Source organism: Tiliqua scincoides, chromosome 3 (genome assembly GCF_035046505.1).
Source record: "Tiliqua scincoides isolate rTilSci1 chromosome 3, rTilSci1.hap2, whole genome shotgun sequence".
In the NCBI taxonomy this organism is placed as follows: domain Eukaryota; kingdom Metazoa; phylum Chordata; class Lepidosauria; order Squamata; family Scincidae; genus Tiliqua; species Tiliqua scincoides.
This window is the reverse complement of record NC_089823.1, coordinates 90,226,768-90,247,213: the sequence shown is the minus strand read 5'-3', so window position 1 is coordinate 90,247,213 and position 20,446 is coordinate 90,226,768. Positions and strand designations below refer to the sequence as shown.

At 40.7% G+C, this 20,446-nt stretch overlaps 2 protein-coding genes across 3 annotated transcripts in view; one reads left to right on the top strand and one right to left on the bottom strand.

Annotated features, from left to right (window-relative positions):
- Positions 1–5,535, top strand: part of REV1 (REV1 DNA directed polymerase) — a 66,298-nt gene extending 60,763 nt beyond the window's left edge. For both annotated transcript variants that reach the window (XM_066619542.1, XM_066619543.1), the window contains 6 exons: positions 1,345–1,578; positions 1,948–2,065; positions 2,212–2,429; positions 2,555–2,711; positions 4,360–4,462; positions 5,228–5,535. In XM_066619542.1, the coding sequence (XP_066475639.1) occupies positions 1,345–1,578; positions 1,948–2,065; positions 2,212–2,429; positions 2,555–2,711; positions 4,360–4,462; positions 5,228–5,339 (942 nt within the window). In that variant the 3' untranslated portion in view covers positions 5,340–5,535. The remainder of the gene's footprint in view (positions 1–1,344; positions 1,579–1,947; positions 2,066–2,211; positions 2,430–2,554; positions 2,712–4,359; positions 4,463–5,227) is intronic.
- Positions 5,536–8,463: 2,928 nt separating this feature from the next.
- Positions 8,464–20,446, bottom strand: part of EIF5B (eukaryotic translation initiation factor 5B) — a 36,337-nt gene continuing 24,354 nt past the window's right edge. The window contains exons 14-24 of the mRNA XM_066620966.1: positions 20,077–20,218; positions 18,683–18,814; positions 16,817–16,999; positions 16,535–16,696; positions 15,747–15,878; positions 13,974–14,105; positions 13,782–13,858; positions 13,491–13,655; positions 12,503–12,641; positions 11,470–11,631; positions 8,464–9,210 (exon numbers count right to left, since the gene is read on the bottom strand). Coding sequence (XP_066477063.1) covers positions 9,103–9,210; positions 11,470–11,631; positions 12,503–12,641; positions 13,491–13,655; positions 13,782–13,858; positions 13,974–14,105; positions 15,747–15,878; positions 16,535–16,696; positions 16,817–16,999; positions 18,683–18,814; positions 20,077–20,218 — 1,534 coding nt within the window. The 3' untranslated portion in view covers positions 8,464–9,102. The remainder of the gene's footprint in view (positions 9,211–11,469; positions 11,632–12,502; positions 12,642–13,490; positions 13,656–13,781; positions 13,859–13,973; positions 14,106–15,746; positions 15,879–16,534; positions 16,697–16,816; positions 17,000–18,682; positions 18,815–20,076; positions 20,219–20,446) is intronic.

The window sequence follows — 20,446 nt, the reverse complement described above, 5'->3', positions numbered from 1 at the left end:
TAAGTAAAAAGGAGTTTTACAGTCCAATCCTATGTGGGTCTCCCAAAGCTGCATAAGGTCCTTTACTGCAAAAGGCAACATGCTGTATCACAGAGGTAGGCCACTGCTGCAAGCAATGAGCAGTCACTGCTCTGCACCAGCAGAGTCTCCACATCTCCTGGCACTGGTAAGACAGTGCAGAGGTGAGAGGTAGGAATACCAGGGAATACCTCCACCAGGGAGCAGTTATAACTAATGGGTCTCTTCGCTCATGAAGTATGAACCATATGTTGTAGCTTGCTAATAAAACAAATCTAATTTCCAGTTGGTTACTTATGGAGCTTCTTACCTATTTAAGCTGTCCTGCTATTATCAACAGCATAACAGTGCTAAGGATCTGGCAAGATAACTTGAATGTTGAGGCTTTCAAGTGAGTGCTTTTGCAGGGCAGAAATCCATGTGAATGGGGTTTGACATCTGCCCATGCTTAGCAGTTGCAACAAGTATAAGAAGCTCCATTTTAACACTGGCAATATGTCAGGATCACGCATAGGGACACAAATTCAAATAGTTACTATTTGAGCGGGTAACTTGTACCAAGAGAAGAAAAAGTGTCATCTTATGGTTGGGGGTGTGTTGTTTTGTTAAAAACGCATAAAAACACAAAGCACTGCCTTTTTGATGTTAAAATATCCTAATAAAAACACAAAACATCACATTCTGGTGTTAAAGATATTTTCCAGAAACATTTCCCGTTAGAAATAATACTGTGGCTGCATCTACCGACCGTATATAACCTACTTGGTACATTTTTAAAGTGATTATTCTTTTATAATTATAATTGATTAAAGTGTGCCCTTGGAATAGAAACACATAACTCCACAATTTGTTATTTTAGTCAAGAAATTTCAGGGAAAAACCACCAAAAAAACACACTCCTACTTGTGGTTTATCATTTTTGTCTTATTTAGCAAAGAATGTATATACCGGGGAGCCCTGTGTCTGCGGATCCCATATCTGCAGATTCACTTATCCACGGATCAGGTCTGTGGGGCCCTCCCCTCTGGAGGCAAGGGGGTTCTCTGATTCCAGCAGTGACCATGGACAGACTGAACCTTAACGTTTAAAAAAGTGTGACTTCCAGTTTCTCCATGAAATGGGAAGTGATGTTTTTAATGCCTTAAAAGGCATTAGGAGGCCCAGGGAAGCCCAGTGATTTCACTTAACCGCTGGGGATTCTAGAATGGAACCCCTGCAGATACAGGGGCACGCCTGTAATGAATTGTTGTAAAACTTGTGCATACTAAAGATGTCAGACTTTTCTCTTTTCTGCTAAAACTAAAATATGATATTTCTTATTTGTAGCTGGATCCATCTGTCTTGGAAGCACTTCCACCCAATCTTCGAGAACAAGTAGAACAAATGTATGCTCTTCAACAAGAAGAGACTTGTAAGAGTAGCAAAAAGGAGCCAGTAAATGGATACAATACTAGCTTTCCACAGCATCCAGTTGGAGCTGTTCTCTTACAAATACCAGATCTCCAAGAATCAAGCAATGATGCAGGGATTAATGTAATAGCACTGCCAGCATTTTCTCAGGTGAATTATTTTAAATGTATTCTAAAAGAATGTGTTTTTAAATTACATACCAGTAGACCTTCACACACCACAATAATTTAGTTAATGTGCTCAGCATTTACTGTAAGAGAAAAGTCTTTCTATTTCCTTACAACTCTGAAGACCTTTATATTCTATAAAACTAGAACCAGCAGAACACCTTTTGCATTTTAAGGCATTTCTGCCCGATGCATATACGCAACAGGAATCAAAAGAATACACCTGTGGGCTGGGCGATAATGGGTTAAACTGAAAATAAGTCATTTTTGATGATGGAAACAAATCAGAAAAGTGAACCTCAGATGTTACAGACTGGTAGCATAACTACAAATGGATGTTTTCATTGCTCAGGTGGACCCTGAAGTCTTTGCTGCACTACCTTCTGAGCTTCAGGAGGAGCTCAAGCAGGCGTATGATCAAAGGCAAAAACACATAGAGACTATTTTTCAGCAGACAACCAATACCACTGGTAAGTCTATAGCTGCAGTTCTGTCATTAGGCTTGTCAGCAACTATACCAATATTTTAGTTAGTTATATTAGAAATGGCTGGCTGTAGGTTGGAGGTGTAGTTTTTAGTCATCACTTGGTGGATAATTTTTATTTGTTTTCCCCAGTATCAAAGAATCCTTTGTTGAACTTGAAACCAGTTTTGAAAAATAAGAAAAAAAGTAGGAAAAAAGCAGAAGCCAGTCCAGTGAAAAAGAGCCACAGTCCTTTGAAAAACAAGCTTTTTGGAAGCCCTGCAAAAAACATGGTTATTTCTGGTGGAAGTCCACAGAAATTAATAGATGACTTCTTAAAACAAGAAGGAGCAACCACTGTCAACTCTCAGGTAACTTTGTCACAAGTGAATATTTTGCTCTTGTTTTCTCTGTCTTGGGTGTTTGGCTTCAAGTTCAGATGATAAGAAAAACTTCAAAGAAGCATAATGTTTATACACATTGTTTTTCTGAACAGGTGGATTTAGTGCAAACAATTGCAAATACTCCAAGCTCATCCATTTCACAGCCACAATTGTCTACCCCTCCTAGGCCTCAGGCCCCTAATCTAGCTGGAGCTATTGAATTCAATGATGTTAAGGCCTTACTCAAAGAATGGATTACAACTATATCAGGTAAATTTGTAGCTTTACGATGATTCTAATGGAAATGTTGCATAGCTTTTATGTAAGTAAATGTTTTCCATTCAGAGGGAAAGGGCAGAAAAAAGATCTTCAAGCAAGAATCCCAGTGTTCAAGACTCCCCGTATAACTGAAAGCATTGCATTCTAGGGCCACCACCTCCTTTTCTCTTTGAATAGAATGTAGGTTTGTTCCTTGAATGGAGAGAAAAGGAAGATCATGCTTTAGAAGTACAAAATATACTTGACCAATTCTTTGGATTGATGGAAAAAGATGTACTCCCATTTTAGTTCATTACATATATAACCTGCATGGGAGAACTGGAGGCCAGAAGTGAGACCAAACCAGGAAGTTTCAAACCAGCTGTTTCAACATTCTGAAATGTTGTTGGTTCTTGAAAGAGAGAACTTTTATGATTGTAAAAATCCTCTTGAGGGATTTAGAAACGCCTGCCTATGTAAACCGCCTTGAATAAAGTCAGAGGAGTACTCCAATGACCAGAAAGATGGTATATAAATACCTAGTTGTTGTTGATAATAATAATAATAATAAAGTTCACAGGCATTCATTTGCCTGCAGCAATCACACCTTATTGGAAGAAGTGTTCTTTAATAGTATTTTTTTCACAGATTTTGTTTTTTCCCCCAAGAAAAAAATGCAGAAAGTAGTGTTATCTATTTTATGGGAACATTTTTATAAATTATAATAGCTTTAAAAGTTTACTAGGTAGATTATATAGGTGGTATAGTGTCAGCAGATAAGGCTATAGTCAATTGTTAGAAATAGGAAAAATGCAGCAGTTAGGTCTTTCTGCAGCCTTTGATATTAATCTTTATGCACTGATGACACAAGAGTGGGTCCTAACAGATACCTACGAAACCTCTCTCAGCTATTTCACACAACTGGTAACCATCTCTTTCCTGTAACCTTTGAAAGGCATGTGATCTGAAAATATGTCCCTATGAATAGAGGTGTGACTTTTCAGCAATTACAAAATAAAAACTCTTAACACCACTTCCTGAAGTTCTCATTTTTTTGTAAAAACACTCCAGTGCCAAAACCTGCAAAAAAATAAGACCATTCTGCTGTCTAGGTTATGGCTGGCTCATCTATGATTTGAATGAGCCCATTCACATTGGGTGGAGGCTTCGGGGCATGAGCACTTCCAGCATGCTCTGCATTGCCTACTTTGCATCAAACACCTGTGTGGAGGAAGGGGGTGAGATTGCTGTGTTCTGGTCCTTGAAGTGCAGCAGTCTGGCTCCCTCGATGTCCTCCATCAGGTGCTTTAAAAGAACCTAATTGGAGAAAGAGCAAGATCACTCCTCTGTTTGAGCTTTTTAAACAAAGGAGGAAACGTAGAGCACTCTAGAGGTGATCCAGGCATGCATAGTATTTCCTGCTTTGATTCAGGAGTCCACACAAAAGAAGTCAGATAAGCAGGCTTATCTGAAGAGCATTGTTCATGGGATCAAAGAAATCTCTCAACAACCTTTTCTAGGAATGGAAGGATGCAGACAGAACTTAGTTTAGGAGAAAATGTTTTATTTCTCTAACCACATCCAAAGTTAACAGATGTAAAGCTTTTAGCTTTCTGATTGAGGCCTGTAATTAATTCTGTGTGTCCATATGATTTCACAGATCCAATGGAGGAAGATATCCTACAAGTTGTGAAGTATTGTACTGATCTGATAGAAGAAAAAGATTTGGAAAAGTTGGATCTGGTTATAAAATATATGAAAAGGTAACTTCATTTTGGGACTTACAACTTTACATTTTTTGAGTTTAAAAAAAATATGTAGCCTACCAGGTAGTTATGAAAGCTTAACTAAATAAAAAAATGTGGAAAATTTCTCTCTTTGTGGTAATGACACACAGCAGCATGTTTTTCCCCCTGTTCTTAGTGCTTCTGGGGGCTTTTTGTTATTCCTTTTCACAAAATAACTACAGCAGTAGGTCACTACTTGTGTTGTGGCCTCATTTCTTCCCTCAAGTAGCATTTCGGTATGGTAGTAATATTTTTCTATAGCTATTCGTTTGCAGAGATGTCCAACTGAATAGCACCCTTCTGAACCTCTGCCTTACATTTTTTTACTTATAAATTATGACACATGTCTGACTCCAATCCACTAAAATTAACATTTGAAGCTAGTTAATCTAGTTTAGTTTCCCGTTTATGGAAATTGCACCACCCTCCCTGTCACTTTCAACATTCTGTCTCTGAGTGTCCTCTGCCCCTTAGGAGCAGTTGTGGGGAAGGGCTCGAGGTAAAGGAGAAAGGAGGGAAGTTCATTTCCGCAAACTTCTTTTTGCCTACAGTTGGTAGGCAATGTGTGTTGTGACTGATGACTTGACGAATATTGCTATTCCAAAAGCAGGAAAATAACAATTTCCAAAAATGGAATTGCTGAGTCAACTGTCCCCGTCCCCCCCACAGAAAACTTCAGAAAGTATGTGATTGCAATTGGTTGTGTCTGGTTTTCAGCCCAGCTCATTTTCTTTCCTACAGGCTGATGCAGCAATCTGTAGAATCAGTTTGGAACATGGCATTTGACTTCATTCTTGACAATGTTCAAGTTGTTTTGCAACAAACTTATGGAAGCACATTAAAAGTTATCTGAGCTGATCTTGTAGAAAAGGGTGTGGTGAGAGCCTGGAGCTCTCTGGTAGCTGTGCCATAAGTGCTTGTGAGGTATTTGCAAAGTGCATGATAGTAAAGCTAAGTTTTTATAAGTTGAAATTTTTTTTAACGGAGAAAGTGTTTTGTACATTTCCTTTCAAGAAAGTGCCAAATTTGTCAGTATTGCATGTAAATAATTGTGTTAATTCTTTTATTGTAGTATAGAATCTATTTACAAAATGTTTGTTTATAAAAGTTTTATGGATTTTTACAGTGAAGTGTTTACAATTGTTTAATAAAGAACTGTATGTAATTTGTACAGATTCTGTTTGTGTTCCAGTTCTGTTGTTGGCAACTAATTAAATGCTACAGCTTTGAGAAATCAGCCAAGTACATGCTTCCTCCCTTGCGGGGATGCTATGGCTATAATTTTATTAAACATTTATTGCCCAATGCATTCAAGAGAGCTTATGGACACTGTACAATGGGACATGCATCAGTAACTGATTTAAGTGGTCTAACTTGATTTTTTTTTTAATGGCTTGGCCCTAGGCTGCTCCAATCACATGCCAAGTATTTGTCAGCTGTGCAGATTTTTCAGAGTTAAATATTTCTTGTGTCCTGAATTATCTGTTACTGCTTCTGGGAGAAAGACCACAGTGCTCTCACAGCTAAGCATAGTTGTGACAATTTGATGTTGGCTGCATAATTGAATATTCTGACAATCTCAACTTGCTTCCATTCAAATAATTTGCTTTTTGAATCCAATGAAAGGCGGCTAGGAAGAGAGTTAGGATTCTAGTGGGCTGGACTAGTCAGTGTACCACCCTAGCTTACTGCTCTTTTCTGTGGCTACTAGAAAGTGAGGGACCTATAAAGAACTGAACATAATTGGTAAGCTTCCTGTTCCCCTTCCCAATGTCAAATAGTTTTCTGCTCATTGAACCCAACAGCATGGTCAATTGTCAAAAAACTTATGGTGCGCATTGACAATTTTAGCACCTTGACAATGTGCCACAAGACAAAAAAGGCTGAAAATCACTGCCATATGTGCTTCCAGGGTCCAGGTGGTGTGGGGAGCCCTGCAGAGCTTCCCTTGGCTTCTAAGCAGTGGAAGTTCCAAGCACGATTAAATCAAAAGCGTAATTTCTGGTTTTGTCACGCTTGGAACTTTCACGGTTTAGAAGCCGCAGGGAGTGCTGCAAGTGCTCCGCAAGGCTCCCCACACCCCCCAGACCATGCATGGTTTGTTAAAAAATAGGCCCCCCCTCCCCCCACAGGGGCATGATCCTGGGACTTGCTTTCCCCCCTGCTCCTTAAAGGGAATGGGGCTTTGTTACACAAGCTGGTGGGTTGCAACCCACCAGTTTGATAACCACTGCTCTAGCCTGATTCTCTTTTCAGAATACTGCATGCTATTAAGGCTGCTGTTTTCAAACTCTCAAAGTTTGGAACCCGCCATAAGTCTTGGTGGGGGCAGGGGGGAGGCAGCAAGGCGATCCCCATGAGCATTGCTCAGGGGGCTGCAGGGACTGGGATGTACTCACCCGTCCCTGTGTGCAGGAGTCCTGCGCGAGCGCCTGCAGGGCGCCCCAGGTCAGGAAGAGTGGAGCAATCTGCTCTGCCCCCGCAAAAGCGAAAGCGGAGCGCGATCGCCCCACTTTCCCTTTCCATGACCTGGGGCGCACTGCAGGCGCTCACGCAGGGCTCCCTGCACACAGCAGCTGCAGGGACTGGTGAGTGCACCCCAGTCCCTGTAGGCCCATCAGAAGGGAAAGTGGAGCAATTGTGCTCCACTCCTGGTTTTGCAGAGCAGGGCGCGATTGCTCCCCTTTCACTTTTCCTGACATGGGGAGCCCTGCTGAAGGTTGTGCGGGAGGCTGCAGGAGGCTTGGGCAAGTGCACCCAAGCCCCTGCAGCCCCCCTGAGCAGCACCATTCTGCGGATCACACTGCTGCTTTCCTGTCTCCTGGCTGCTCCTGCCCCTTAAGGGGGCAGAGGCCAGGACCCACAGGCTGGGGCATCGTGACACCCCAGTAAGAATACCACTGTATTAAGGACTTGAGCAGACCTTTTATTAACCAAAGTGACCTCAGCATAGTTTCTGAAGGCAGAGATCATGCCCAGTTTGTTTTGGCTGGTTGGCGTGGGTATTGTAAACTTACTTCATACAGACCTCCACCATATGAAGGAGTCCTTACCTTTGCAGGCGGCTGTGGCTTACTGCAAGTATATATGATTATACAATTTACTGAGCCTGAAATCAGTAAGAGCTAACAAATCTTATACCTCCAGATTCTTTTCCTTTCTGTCAAAATTTGAAGTGGACCCCTTCAAAGGGGAGGCCCCTAAATTATAAATGTTTCTAAGCACTGAGGGACCCCTGAAATCTTCTGTGAGTGCCCAATAAGTATATTACACTATTTACCCCATACTACTTACTGACAGTTTTAGAGTTTATCAAACTTCAGTAACATCTGCATTCACTAATGGCACTTGCAAAATTCTGCTTTTCTTGATGCAGAAACAGTTGACACATTGCATATGGAACAGTAGTAATGGCTGTTTGCCTTTGGTGGTACTGTTGACAAGGGCCCCTGTACCTAATTACAGTATGTCAGGAGCTGTCTGTGGAAGAATTCATGGCTTGCTTGCACCAAAGGTACTTAAAGTGTCTGCTGTAGCAGACCAGTAATTTTTATATTTTACTGTGCCACAGACCAGCACTACATCCATACAGCACATCAGCTTACCTCATCTCTTCCATTTCATGAGGTTTGGTCTATGGCCAGGCTAGAGAGATGCCGAGAAGCAGGATGGCACAGGGAATATGCCACAGACTCTGAGCCAATTGCTCACAGACTAGTTCACTGAACTAAAATAGCAGCCATCTTGCCAAACAGGTTTCACTTCTGTGGAGTTCAACAGTAGTGCTGCTTTTGCATCAGTATAGCTTTTTCTGCCTGAAATCACATTACAGACCTACACCTATATGTTGGGGCACTGAACTAACTGCTGATGTTTTCTATTCTAAGTACCTGTATGAGCAGGAATGAGGTCTCACTAAACTTTTACAGGGCAGTTAAACACGTCTATGCTGTACTGCCTTTATCAAGAATTAAATGTAACAGACAATAATGCCCATTTCTTTTATTTGCAGCTCAGCATTTACGATTACAGTTTGTCAAATTTCATAAACTGTACAAGCAATAAAAGGCAGCCAACTATGCTTTACATCATTGTTTCACACAAAGCAAATACAGAGACCTAATTTTTCTATCTTAAAAAAATTTCTATAGGCACAAAGCAAAAAGAATGTTGAAAAATCAAGGGGGAAGAGGTATGCATAAATAAACATTTCTTACATCAAAAGAAGTCCAAGAATCACAGAATCTGCAGGAGTTTGGTTAGCCAAATACTGCAGTACTGAACTTACCAGTATAAAAGTGAGAGCTGAGTTTAGTCATAAAAAAATTTACTTTTTTATTTTGGGGATGTGAGTTGGGAAGGGCAAACTTTAAAACAGTAGCCAGTATAAAGGGAAGGACAGTGGGGAAGGTGCACAGGCACATTGGAACCACAGGGACATGTAAATTGACCACTGTCAAACCAGTGTAAGTTACTTGGTTTCTCATGGAAAACATTTTATCCACATATTTTTCCCCAGCTGTTAATTAAATCCAACAGCATATTCATTATAAACTGTTGGTGATTTTTGTAATAGGAAGTGTGGGTTTAAGCCAGCCTGCCCATTGCTTGAGAATTTAGATGATTTCAAATACTTTCTTTAGCTCCACAATAAGCTGCCAGTCAGACTTCTGCATTTCATCTCTGAACCAGTCCTTCAAGGCATCAATGGACTGACGACTAATCTGTAGATAGAACATATTTAAGATATATTTAGACATGGAATTTAATGATAATGGGCCACTTCACTCTCCATTCAGTCACAACTAGCCAGTGTTCCCTGTAAAAGGTCCGTGCCTGTGCATAGACCACTTTGGCTGCATGACATCACAACAGCATCTCTAGATGTTTGGTTATGCTGTCATGCGTCGCCACTAAACTTCTCTGGGTTACCAAGCTCAATGGTGTACAGAGCTTAGATCCAAGCTGCCGTGCAGTGAGGAACAGTGCTGCCAGCCCTTTTTGGCTATAAGGACTTTGCCTTCACCAAACCTACTATGAGGCTTGTGTTCTTCCTTCATGTGTTAACTTCTTAAAGTATTTTTTCAGTTTCTTGCCCAAGCAACCAAAGATGGATGAAGAGTGCAAATTTGAGCAAACAAATTTCAATATCTTACAGGTACACCAGCCTCCTTAAAAGTATGTGAGTCAGTCAAATGGAATTAAGCTCTTTATTTTGTCAGACATTGTGGAAAACAAAGATGCTGGATTAGACAGGCCTCTGGCCTGATCCAGCAGGGGTCTTCTGGGAATACATCTATTCCACATTTTTGTCAAACACATCTACAAAACAACAAAATTTTAAAATTCATAAAATTCATAATACAAAAATATATATAAAAAGACAAGAACACAACAGGAAATGGATAACTAACTAGTTTCTTTGGGCTGCAAGGAACAGCAAAAAAATGCTGAAAAGGCCATCTGAAAAGCAGTACATTTGCCTAGCCTGTGAAGATCAGCAGAGAAGAGAGCTTCACTGAAAAAGAGTTTTATAAACCATCATACCAATGCCAAGAAATATCTGTTCTGGGTAGCCCTCCATCATAACTCCAATACTAGAGAGACTTAGAGAAGGGCCTTTGAGGAAGATCTTGAAATACAGGCAGGTTTTACGTGGGAGGATGGGAACCATTTAAACCCAATTCATTTATACCAGTGGTTCTCAAACTTTTAGTACTGGGGCTCACTTTCTAGAATGAGAATCTGTCAGGACCCACCAGAAGTGATGTCATGACCAGAAGCGACATCACCAAGCAGGAAAATTTTGTAACAAACCTAGGCTGCAATCCTACCCATGCCCAGGAGCAAGTCCCATATACATAGCAGCCTATTAAAAGCAGAGATCTGTTACATTTCCCCAAATGCAGTCACATACCATGGTAGCATCAAGTCTGTTAAAAATAAAACATTTAAGGACAATCCTGCCCTTCACTTGGGCCAATGCAAGTCCCTTGCGCTGGCCCAGGAGGGTCGCAAGCGTGCCTTAAAGCATCTTTGCACCTCCTCGGAAATAAGCCAGGCCGGCACACAGAGGTACACCACCCTGTGAAGGCTGACAAGGCTTCCCAACTGGGCCAACGCAAGGCTCTGGCATTGGTGGGGAGGAGGCATTTCTGGTGGGGGCAGGGTGGGTGGCCCCGGGGGCAGGCAGGTGGGGATCAGGAGGTGGGGCTGGGATCCAACACTTATGCTGGATCCCAACCCCTGTTCCCAGGGAGTTTGGAGCTGCTTCAAGTCGCTTTGCTCTCCTCTCCCAAGACTTGAGCCACCTCCTGAGGTGGCTGAAGTTCAAGGAGACCCATAGGGCAAAGGTGCCTTACCCAGAAAGTTTCCCCTTGCCTCTGGCTGAGCCGCTTTGGGCCCCTATCCTGTGCTGGATACAGTGCAAGCCTCTTGGCTTGCCTGTTCCAGCGGAAGGTAGGATTGTGCCTAAATGAATGGGAACGAACCAGAAATTGGCTCATGTCCCACCTAGTAGGTCCTGACCCTCAGGTTGAGAAACACTGATTTAAAGCCTTAAAGATCAAGACTAGAAATTTGAATTGTGCCAGAAACCAACTGAAAGTCAATTAAGTTGTTTGAGAGTGACATGTGTTTCCCACGGCTTGCCCTAGTCAATCTAGCAGCCACATCCTGTGCAAGTTGTAGTTTCCAACAACCCGAGTACATTACAACAATCTAACCTGATGTCACTAATATGTATTACCAGGGCCAGACCATTGCCATTCAGGAAGAGACACAACTAGCATATCAACCTAAACTGTAACACATTCACATGTGGGCACCACTGTCACCTAGGCATTTAGGAGCAGGATTGGATCCAAAGCATAACCAAGCTATGAATTTGAATCTTCAGGACTGGTGGAATATAATCCCATCTCAAAATAGGCCCAATATCCTCAAGTCTGTGCAATAATCAAAAATCACAGCAAAGCACTTACCTTGCTGACAAGTATATCTGTTGCTTCAAAATGTCGACCATACATTTTAGGTGCCTCCCCAGGAATAGGTTCTATTTTCACACAGACTTCTTGGCCTTTTTTTGCAACATCCACTTGTTTGTGATTTACTTCAATACTTGTAACTATTCCAATATCAATGAACTGCAAGACAAAGAAGACATTCTCTAAAGCAGTGTTCTTCAACTTTGAGGTTGGGACCCAAAGGGGTCATAAGGCTTCAGTTGTGGGGTTGCGGCAACTTACAGGAATCAAAAAGGTTGAAGAACACTGGACTAGAGCACCAGCAGGTAAAAGGGGAGGCATCTGGTGTACCCCTTCAGGTACCAGGAGATTATGTCCCAGTCTTGCTCAGGTTCTTAGGAACTGTGCTAAAACAGTTTTCATTTAGTACCAGGCTTTATGGTAACTTTTTCTGTTCTCTCCAATTAGAATATTTGGTTACAATGATCACTGCTCGGAGGGCATTACAAGGGTGGAGAGTGGGTAGCGACAGTGATGGGGATGGACAGATAGGATCCTGGATTGATGGTGGGGTCTCCTGTCTCATTCTATATTTATTGGAGTCCCGGCACAAAAAAGGTTGAAGACCACTGCTTTAAAGCATTCTTTGCTTATTGTTAGGAAACCATCTACTTGCACAGGCACAGAGCTGTGAGGTTGAGAGCAGGCAAAGGCAATTTTAAAAAGTGCCGACTTTCAGCAGTAACAGCAGTGCTGCTCTTTCCATGCTACCAGATTACATGCGAAGGTCAGGATCATGCAGGAAGAACCTATGCTATGGCTCTGCGCCCTACAGCAGCTTCCTAAGGTCTGATACTGGCAAAGGGAGGAATCACAACACAGACTCTTACTACACAGTCCTGGGATTCTCAGTCACCAAGAGAAGGAGCTGTGCTGCTACAGCTCCCACCTTGCCACAGTAATGAGATATTTGTTCTTTTAAAAACAAATTTGTTTTTAAATTTGTTTTTTAAATAACTCAAATAAATCCTTTCAGGAAACAAATACTCACATTTTTACTAGGTACACACATGGGAGTTCCTTGTTTTACTTGACCGGCTTCCACAAGGACTCCCATCACTATTGGATCTCGAGAATTAAAAATGAACTGAGGGAGTATTTTCATCTTACAAGGGAATACTGCTATATGCCTAAGGAAAATAAAGAGGAATTACTCCACATATGATCAGAAAATTCACTTGTAAATTAACATATACGTTCAAATATCTGTAATGTTAGATGTGTTCAAATGAAACACCTACAGAAACAGGAACAGAACTGTTATCTGTAGTTAAACTGTTCTCAATATCCAGAAAATCTCCAGTACTGTAAACTCTTGAAAACAATTATCAAGTAATTACCATGATGACCTTGTAACCACTCAATAAGCATTCCTTCTGAGCCCAGAAAGGACCAATTTGTGAACACATCTATACATTGTGTGTATTAGAAGTCACCTTATCACTTAGCAGGTTGATAGTAAGCTATCCCCCTCCCCCCAAATAAGAGACAATGGTCTAATTTGATTGGTTGTATAAGTTCTCCAATAGCCTGCCCAGTGGTAAAAAGAACTTTATGATTCATTGAGCACCATTATCTGGCAAAATGGTCGCTTACATACATTTTTACAGACCAACCACTGCTTGTTTTAATTTCATCTTGTTGTCCCTATTACTGTGAGAGAGATAAGAACATGTGTCCAGTTTGCAGTGTGTCAAAGGATTAAAGAAGATCCCTCTGATTTTCAAAAAGCAGCTTTTGGGGTGGCCCAGTTGTACAAGGAAACAGAAGCTTCAAGGTGTGCAGAAACTTCCTGCATGGATCTTTAATCCTGACATGTATTACACGCAATGCAGTGACTTATTTAAGGTGATCCTGAAATGACACTCTAAATTCTTCACAGGTTTGCAAGCAAACAAATCCTTCTCCTGATCTGCACTATATTATAACAAAACACTAAGAAGCTCATTTGAAGGCAACCACATGAGAATACTACTTACTTGAATTCTTCCTGCTTCTGCTTTTTGTAGTCCTGTCTGTATTTTGTGAAGGCATCAAATAAGTGGTAGATAATTTCTGCACTAAAGATTCTAACTCCTAAACTATCAGCCATTTCCTGGGCATCCCGTTCTACTCGAACATCAAATGCCAAGATTACTGCATACCTAAAACATAAAAAATAAAGTTATATACCATATCATACGTATGCACTTCATGGGAAACACAGAGAAAAGCATAGGAACTTGATGACACAAAATAGTACCATTAACATAATTTTAAAAATTACTCACTGAGGATCATGCTCCAACATAACTGATGCCTTCATAACATCCTTTTTATGGACAGGACCTATATTAATTCCAGCATACTGCCAAGAGAGAAAGGGGGAAGCCACCCATGACAAATCATGTTTTCAGTTACAGCAAAATACTCTAACTGGGTGCAGCAATTTATGAAAGTAAAGTGGAAAATTCAGTACTTACTGGCACTTCTGATGTTTTCAGAAATTCAAGCAATGCCTCCAAAGAGCCCAGAGTAGATGCCTGGACATAAACACCTTTCTCTTCTAATTTTATGGCATTTAGTGTTTGCTTCAATTCATGTATTAATTCATCCTTTTAATATTTAAAAAAAAGAAAAAGTGTATTCCATAGAGCTGTCATATCTTAGCCTGCCAAATTTCAAATTTCAGCAATGGAATTCCAACACTTCCAGTAGCAGAGTGTGGCACTACACACAGAATTTAATGGTTACCTGTATCTTAGACAACTAAGCCTTATATCTGCAGATCACAGTGCTGGAAGTTCAAGTTATGAAGAGTGCTTTGAGCTTATAGCAGCACAGGGCAAAACCACAGCAGCAGGCCAATCCTACCACAACCTTTAAAACCACTTTAGAGTCACCAAAAGGACAAACTACATGATGGTCACATAACCAGCCTTAACACACTTGCTTTTTCTGATGCAAATAGCATGGATGGGGTGTAATTCAGATTAGGACCATAATCCTTGGTTGGTTTAACTAAATCCCTCTTTGTGGATCTGGATCACGCGCGTACACGCACACACACTCTACTTACACAAAAACTTTCATTTGACCCAACAGAAGCATTTTTCCTTGTGTAAATAGCATGTGCAATAGACATGATCCCAATCAGAACCACAGCCCCACTCACCAGAGTCACAATCTGGACTGCACCCCACCCAAATATTTACACCAGAAAAAGCAGGCAGCCAAGAGCTAATTATACGAATATCAACACGGAGGGCCACTTTATACGGTTGTATGGGTTATGCTCTGCACAGTGGCACCATTCATATATGGGTGAGGAGGAATGCTGGCAGAACATCACTTCCAACAAGAAGGGACCAGCTTTTTCTACTGGTTTTTACAAAAACCACCTTTCTACAAAAGGTGCTTTTTTCTAATGCACATAGAGGTGCCACATGCAGCCCTGGCAGCCCATATAGTTTGGCCCTAAGTCAGCACCACCAAAGCAATTCTAGCAACCACTTCACTGCCAACACTCAGCTACACTGTGGCCCAGGTGAAGTATGCTATCAGAAATAACTCTAATGGCATAAATGAATTCAGCCTCTTTCATTTTCCCCACAAAGTCATGACACTTATAACCTAAAGCAGAGAAGTTGAACTATATTTTATATACAAGAATATATTGCTCTCTTGCCTTAGCTTACCTTCCATACAAAAGAAGCATGGATACTCTAAATGAGTCTCTACAACACACAGCAAAAGGTATGTCAATTCTATGATGATGAATGGCATAGGTTGGCTTCCATACAGACATATGATGCACTAAGGGGTCAGCACTGATTTTAGTTTAAAACTCAAATTTTGCAGTTCTGAATAATGCTTAATCAAATTTTAAAATCTCCAATTTCAAGTTTCAAGCAGACTCTGGGGCTTGCTCTGAGATTTTTTATTTGTTTTATTTTTGTGTGTCCCCCTCCCCCCCCCGAGCATATACTTGAATGTGTACAAGTAAAGTGCACAAAAGATGTGGGCCATCTGTGCTTTATTTTTAAAAACTGTGGGAAGCACAAAATAAAAAGTTCAATCTGGAAATAAAAGCAAATTACAATCAAGTGACAAGTTGAAGAGAACATCAGCTACTCTCTCTTGAAACATTCTTCAAATGCTGAAATTTCAGCAAACAATTCAATCCTGATTGTAGCACTCGAGTCATTCTGACAGATTTGCTAATGCTATTCTGATAGGAATCATACATGCTTTACCTTAAGTACTGGAATTTCATCTTCTTTGTATGCTACAAGCAGGGGTAAGCCAGCCAACGTTTTCTCCAAGTCCTTTCCAAGAATCTTTACTCCTTGGGCAGTACTAACTTCTTTGTGTTTTTCATACTGGTTCTAATGGAAGAAAAATCTGCATTTAAAAGCCTGTCAAGGGGCAGCCCAATCCTGAGCTTCCTGGTGCCCCCTGGAACAGCTGCGCCAAAGCAGCTACTGCTGTATCCTGCAGGCACTGGCAAGCAGCCAGAGGTCTCCTGGGGGGGGGGGAGGGACTTTTGTCCTCTTCCCCCAGGGAAAGCCCCAAGCCTCACAGTGGGATTTCTCAAGTCTGCGCTGGCTATTATGCCAGCATAGACTATTTAACTATTATGCCAGCTGGCTATTATGCCAGCATAGACTTGAAAGATTCTGTCAGGACTTCTGTCCCAATACAGAGTTCAGGACATGGCAGAGCAGAGATCCGCCAATCCTGCCCCCCCTCCCACCCTAGTTCTATGGTACATTTACAGTACCCAGGGCTGGTTCTGACCGAGTTCAGGATTGGGTCCTTAATTTTAGTAATTTTCAGACACATCACCTATCTGTTATTCTAGTCTAGAAATCCTTAGCATCTTATCGCTACAAGTTACACAAGACAAACATACAATGAATGAAATTGATCCAAGTCTGATCAGCAGCAATAAATATTTAACTAGTTCTTTTCCAAGACCATAGTTGACTACTAACAATGAGGTTCAAGTCTCACTGTCACTTGTGCAATACCATATCCTTACCTTCACTCGCAGTTCTTTCATGGGTGGAGGTAAAAGAAGACCTCGTATCTGTGTGACTATAGGACCTTCTACTCCAGGGACTATGATAGTATCTCCTTCTCTCAGACGTCCATTAATCAGAATGACATCTATCGTAGTACCCATACCAGGAAGTGCTTTGACCTAAGAGATGGAAGATACTTTAGAATGCTTCATTGTTAGCTTGTTCATCTCTAACAAGCTTCACCTTCAGCTTGTTAGCCAAAAGATTTGCTATGCACACAAATCATAACATCAGATTACCTCCATAACTTGAGCTCTCAGCTCTTCACAGTGTGCCAGTCTCTTACTCAGCATGGTTTGTGTCAACTCGACGAGAAGAGCTATTAGACTTCCCATGCCGTCTCCAGTATGAGCAGAGGTAGGTATCAGAGAAACAAATGTGCGGGGATCCTTGTTCTCGTAGTACAAGGCAGCATTCAGACCCTAAAGTTGCAAGTTACAGCATTACTGAAATTGGCAAAAATGCAGAAAAACTTAACATCTAATGCCTAATACTCAAAATCATCATTATTATCTTCGTTTTCAGAATAACGTGAGGCCATATCATGACAGATCCTATAAAGATCAAGTTGGTCACCAACTACATATAAATGTCTAGAATTCTCTCCCAGAACACTTACAAGGTGCCATCTCAGTTCCTTTAAATCTTTCTCAAAATCCATCTTTTAAATGCTGCCCTTAGCCCTCAAATCTTCCCCAACCTATGTATGCATAACAGCATTTGCTCACATCCACCCTTCTTCTTCATCGGGTCCAGAACAAATGTGCAAAAATCCACACAGAAATCAGTAATCCCGAAGAATATAGCACACGTCAGGAGCCAACCACATAACCTAACCTAACCTAAACTAACCTAACCGTGAGATCTTCCCCACAGAATAAGCCAAACACTTTTTCACTTAACACTTCTTCAAGATGATGTCTTGAATATATAATTGGAAAACTCATGTGTAATATCTAGTTTTGAGTCCTCAGATGAGGCGAGACAACATCCTAGAATGTCTTGGGGCAAGGGGCTTCCAGGAGCAGGAAGTTTACTGCTTCAGAAAGGTAAACCCTCAGGAGAAGCTCCCATCCCTTTTGGCAGGCAAATGCTGCTGGGATACAATAGACACAAGAGGACAGCTGAAGGTCTTAATTGGTGGAGGGACTAGTACAGCTTTGTCTACAGATACCCCTGATTAGCGTGAATGTGTGGTTGCAAATCCCATCAGGATCGACATGCATGGATATGACTCAGGGATGTGATTTCCCACAGATGTACTGCATATTTGGTGCAGGTTATGCATGACGTGAGTGGCTAGAGAGTTCATCTCTCACACAACAGTAGAACCAGAGATCACTGAAAGAAACTGATTGGCAGAAAATTTAGAAAGCAACATCTTCACACAATGCATACTCACAGTCTGTGGAATTCATTGCCACAAGATGTGGTGATGCACAGTACCATGCATGCCCCCTTTTTAAAAGAGGAGTGAATAAATTCAGGCAGGACAGGTCTATCACTGGCTACTAGATATAAGGACTATGAGCTACCCTCAGGTTCAGTGGCGGTATATCACCAAGCAACAGTTGCAAGGGAGCAATGGCAGGAGAAGTATGTCTTTTTTCTCCTCTTGTGGGCTTCCTTGAAGCAGCTGGTAAGCCACTGTGAGAAACAAGATACTGGACCAGATGGTCCTTTGGCCTGATCCAGCAGGGTTTTTCTTACATTGTGCCATCTTCCTGTTGCCAAACATTGTCTGAAAAACTCACTGGGATAATATCCCAAGAAAGGGGCATTTTTCCTTTTTTTTCCCCCCAAAGTGTTATGCACATTCATGGTGTTCTAGTAAATAAATAACAGAAATAATCACCATTTTTTTAAAAGCTCATGCCCTTTTTCTGGCTATACTGATCTTCCAAGTGATCTTGCATTAAGTGTCTGGAGGAACCAAGGAAGAGAAAGACTTCTACTTTAGACATTTCAAAATACAAATACTACTTTTGTAGATACCTTTAAATGTTGTAACACAACATTATGAGTTTCCTGTTAATCCAATTTTTGAAAGTCACAAAATGACTACATTCAGCAGCTATTACTGGGCCAGCAATAACTGAACTGACCTGCTGTGCAAACTCCACTATGATAGCTTTTGCACGCTCCTCAAATTCATCTTTTGTGTTTTTCTTCTGTTTCTTCAAAGTGATAGCTACATCAGAATCAGGACTCTTTTTCCAGTCATATAACCTATCAATCTTGAAAAAGGCAGAATGAAAAATAAACATTCACACAGTTTAATACCACATTACTTCGTGAGATGGAATAAACAAACAATTCAAAAAGTCCATGATAGTATTCTTCATACTCATTAAGCATCTGTCAGTTGCGCAAGTCAGAAAGCCATCTCTGCACCCACATCCCTCCATTCTTTTTAGTGAAGGGCACTGATCTCTTTAAGAAAAGGAATGTCAGTATGAATCTGCTCCCTCCACTGAAATCAAGAGAAATATCATTTGAGATGGGAAATCTCACTAAGGCCCTCTTGCCCAGAAACAATTATGGTCAGGGCAATAATTGATGTAAAATTTGAAGGGAGAACGAGTCCCCTTTCCCAAAACATTCCTATTCCTATTGCCAAGGGCCAAGACCTGTACCAGATACCCTTTCATAGATTAGTTTTGTACAATGCAAAAAGTGAAAACACAGATACTACCATGCACGCATGTAGCTACTTCCACTTCCTGTAACCATGAAAACTGCTCTAAGGGGACAGGCCCCTGATACAAACAAATTTCTGTTGAACTGAATTACACAATTCTATGGAAATACCACTTGAAGTATAATGCCAGAGTACTACCCTCTGAATTAATTAACAGTCTGGAGCTTTCATATGCAAATGGCACTGATATAAGAATTGAACTTACATTATATACACAGTATCTTCCAGAGGACAGAAACATTTAATATACATTTACATTAAAAAGTCTGTATGCACCACATTACATTAATGAAATGTACAATACAGTTATGAAAGTATAAACATTTATCTTAATAGGGAAAGTAATACAGAATTTTAAGCGTGAGGAATATTATCAGCTAACATGAATCGTGAAAATGAATAAGAGAAATGAAGAACAAAATCTATTTTCTTCAAGGTTTTTCTGCAAAACAAAATGAACTTAAAAGGATTGCTTTATAGAACGAGTTATATACCAACAACAATTTAAATAAGGTTGATGTAAATAAGTATAAGCTGAAACATTCTGAGTCTTAAGATGTTACTATCAATGTACAATTTTGCTTTTTTACTTATACATCAAGCATTTTCAACACCATTTATGTTTTATTTATTATAAAAAGGATTTGCTCTAGAATACTGAAACCAGGTCACTTGGTAGAAACCATGCTTTAAAACCTGACAACATGCCAATTTTTTTTTTTAAGATACAATAATAAGCAAGATTCACCACTGAATGCAACTGGCAGAGTGAATAAAGACAACAAAAGGTCACCTTACCTTGTTCAGCGCAACCACAAAAGGACACTTTTTAGACTTCAGCAGGTTTATAGATTCAATCGTCTGAGGTTCCAAACCATGCATGATGTCTACTACAAGAATTGCAATGTCACATAGTGAGCTTCCTCGATTTCGGAGATTGCTGCAATATTGGAGAAAAGGTTGCACTCAATACATATAAAGGAAAAAGATGGTCAGAGAGGTGGGATCAATGATTGGTCAAGTTCAAGTAGCCCCTTCTGAAGAAAATTCTATCACACAGTAAGGCCAATACGTTTGGTGAGGCAATTGGAAACAAAAACATCAGGCACACATCTATCAATGGATCTGTGATTAATCTCTGCTTTTAAGATTATGTGGTGCAAAATGA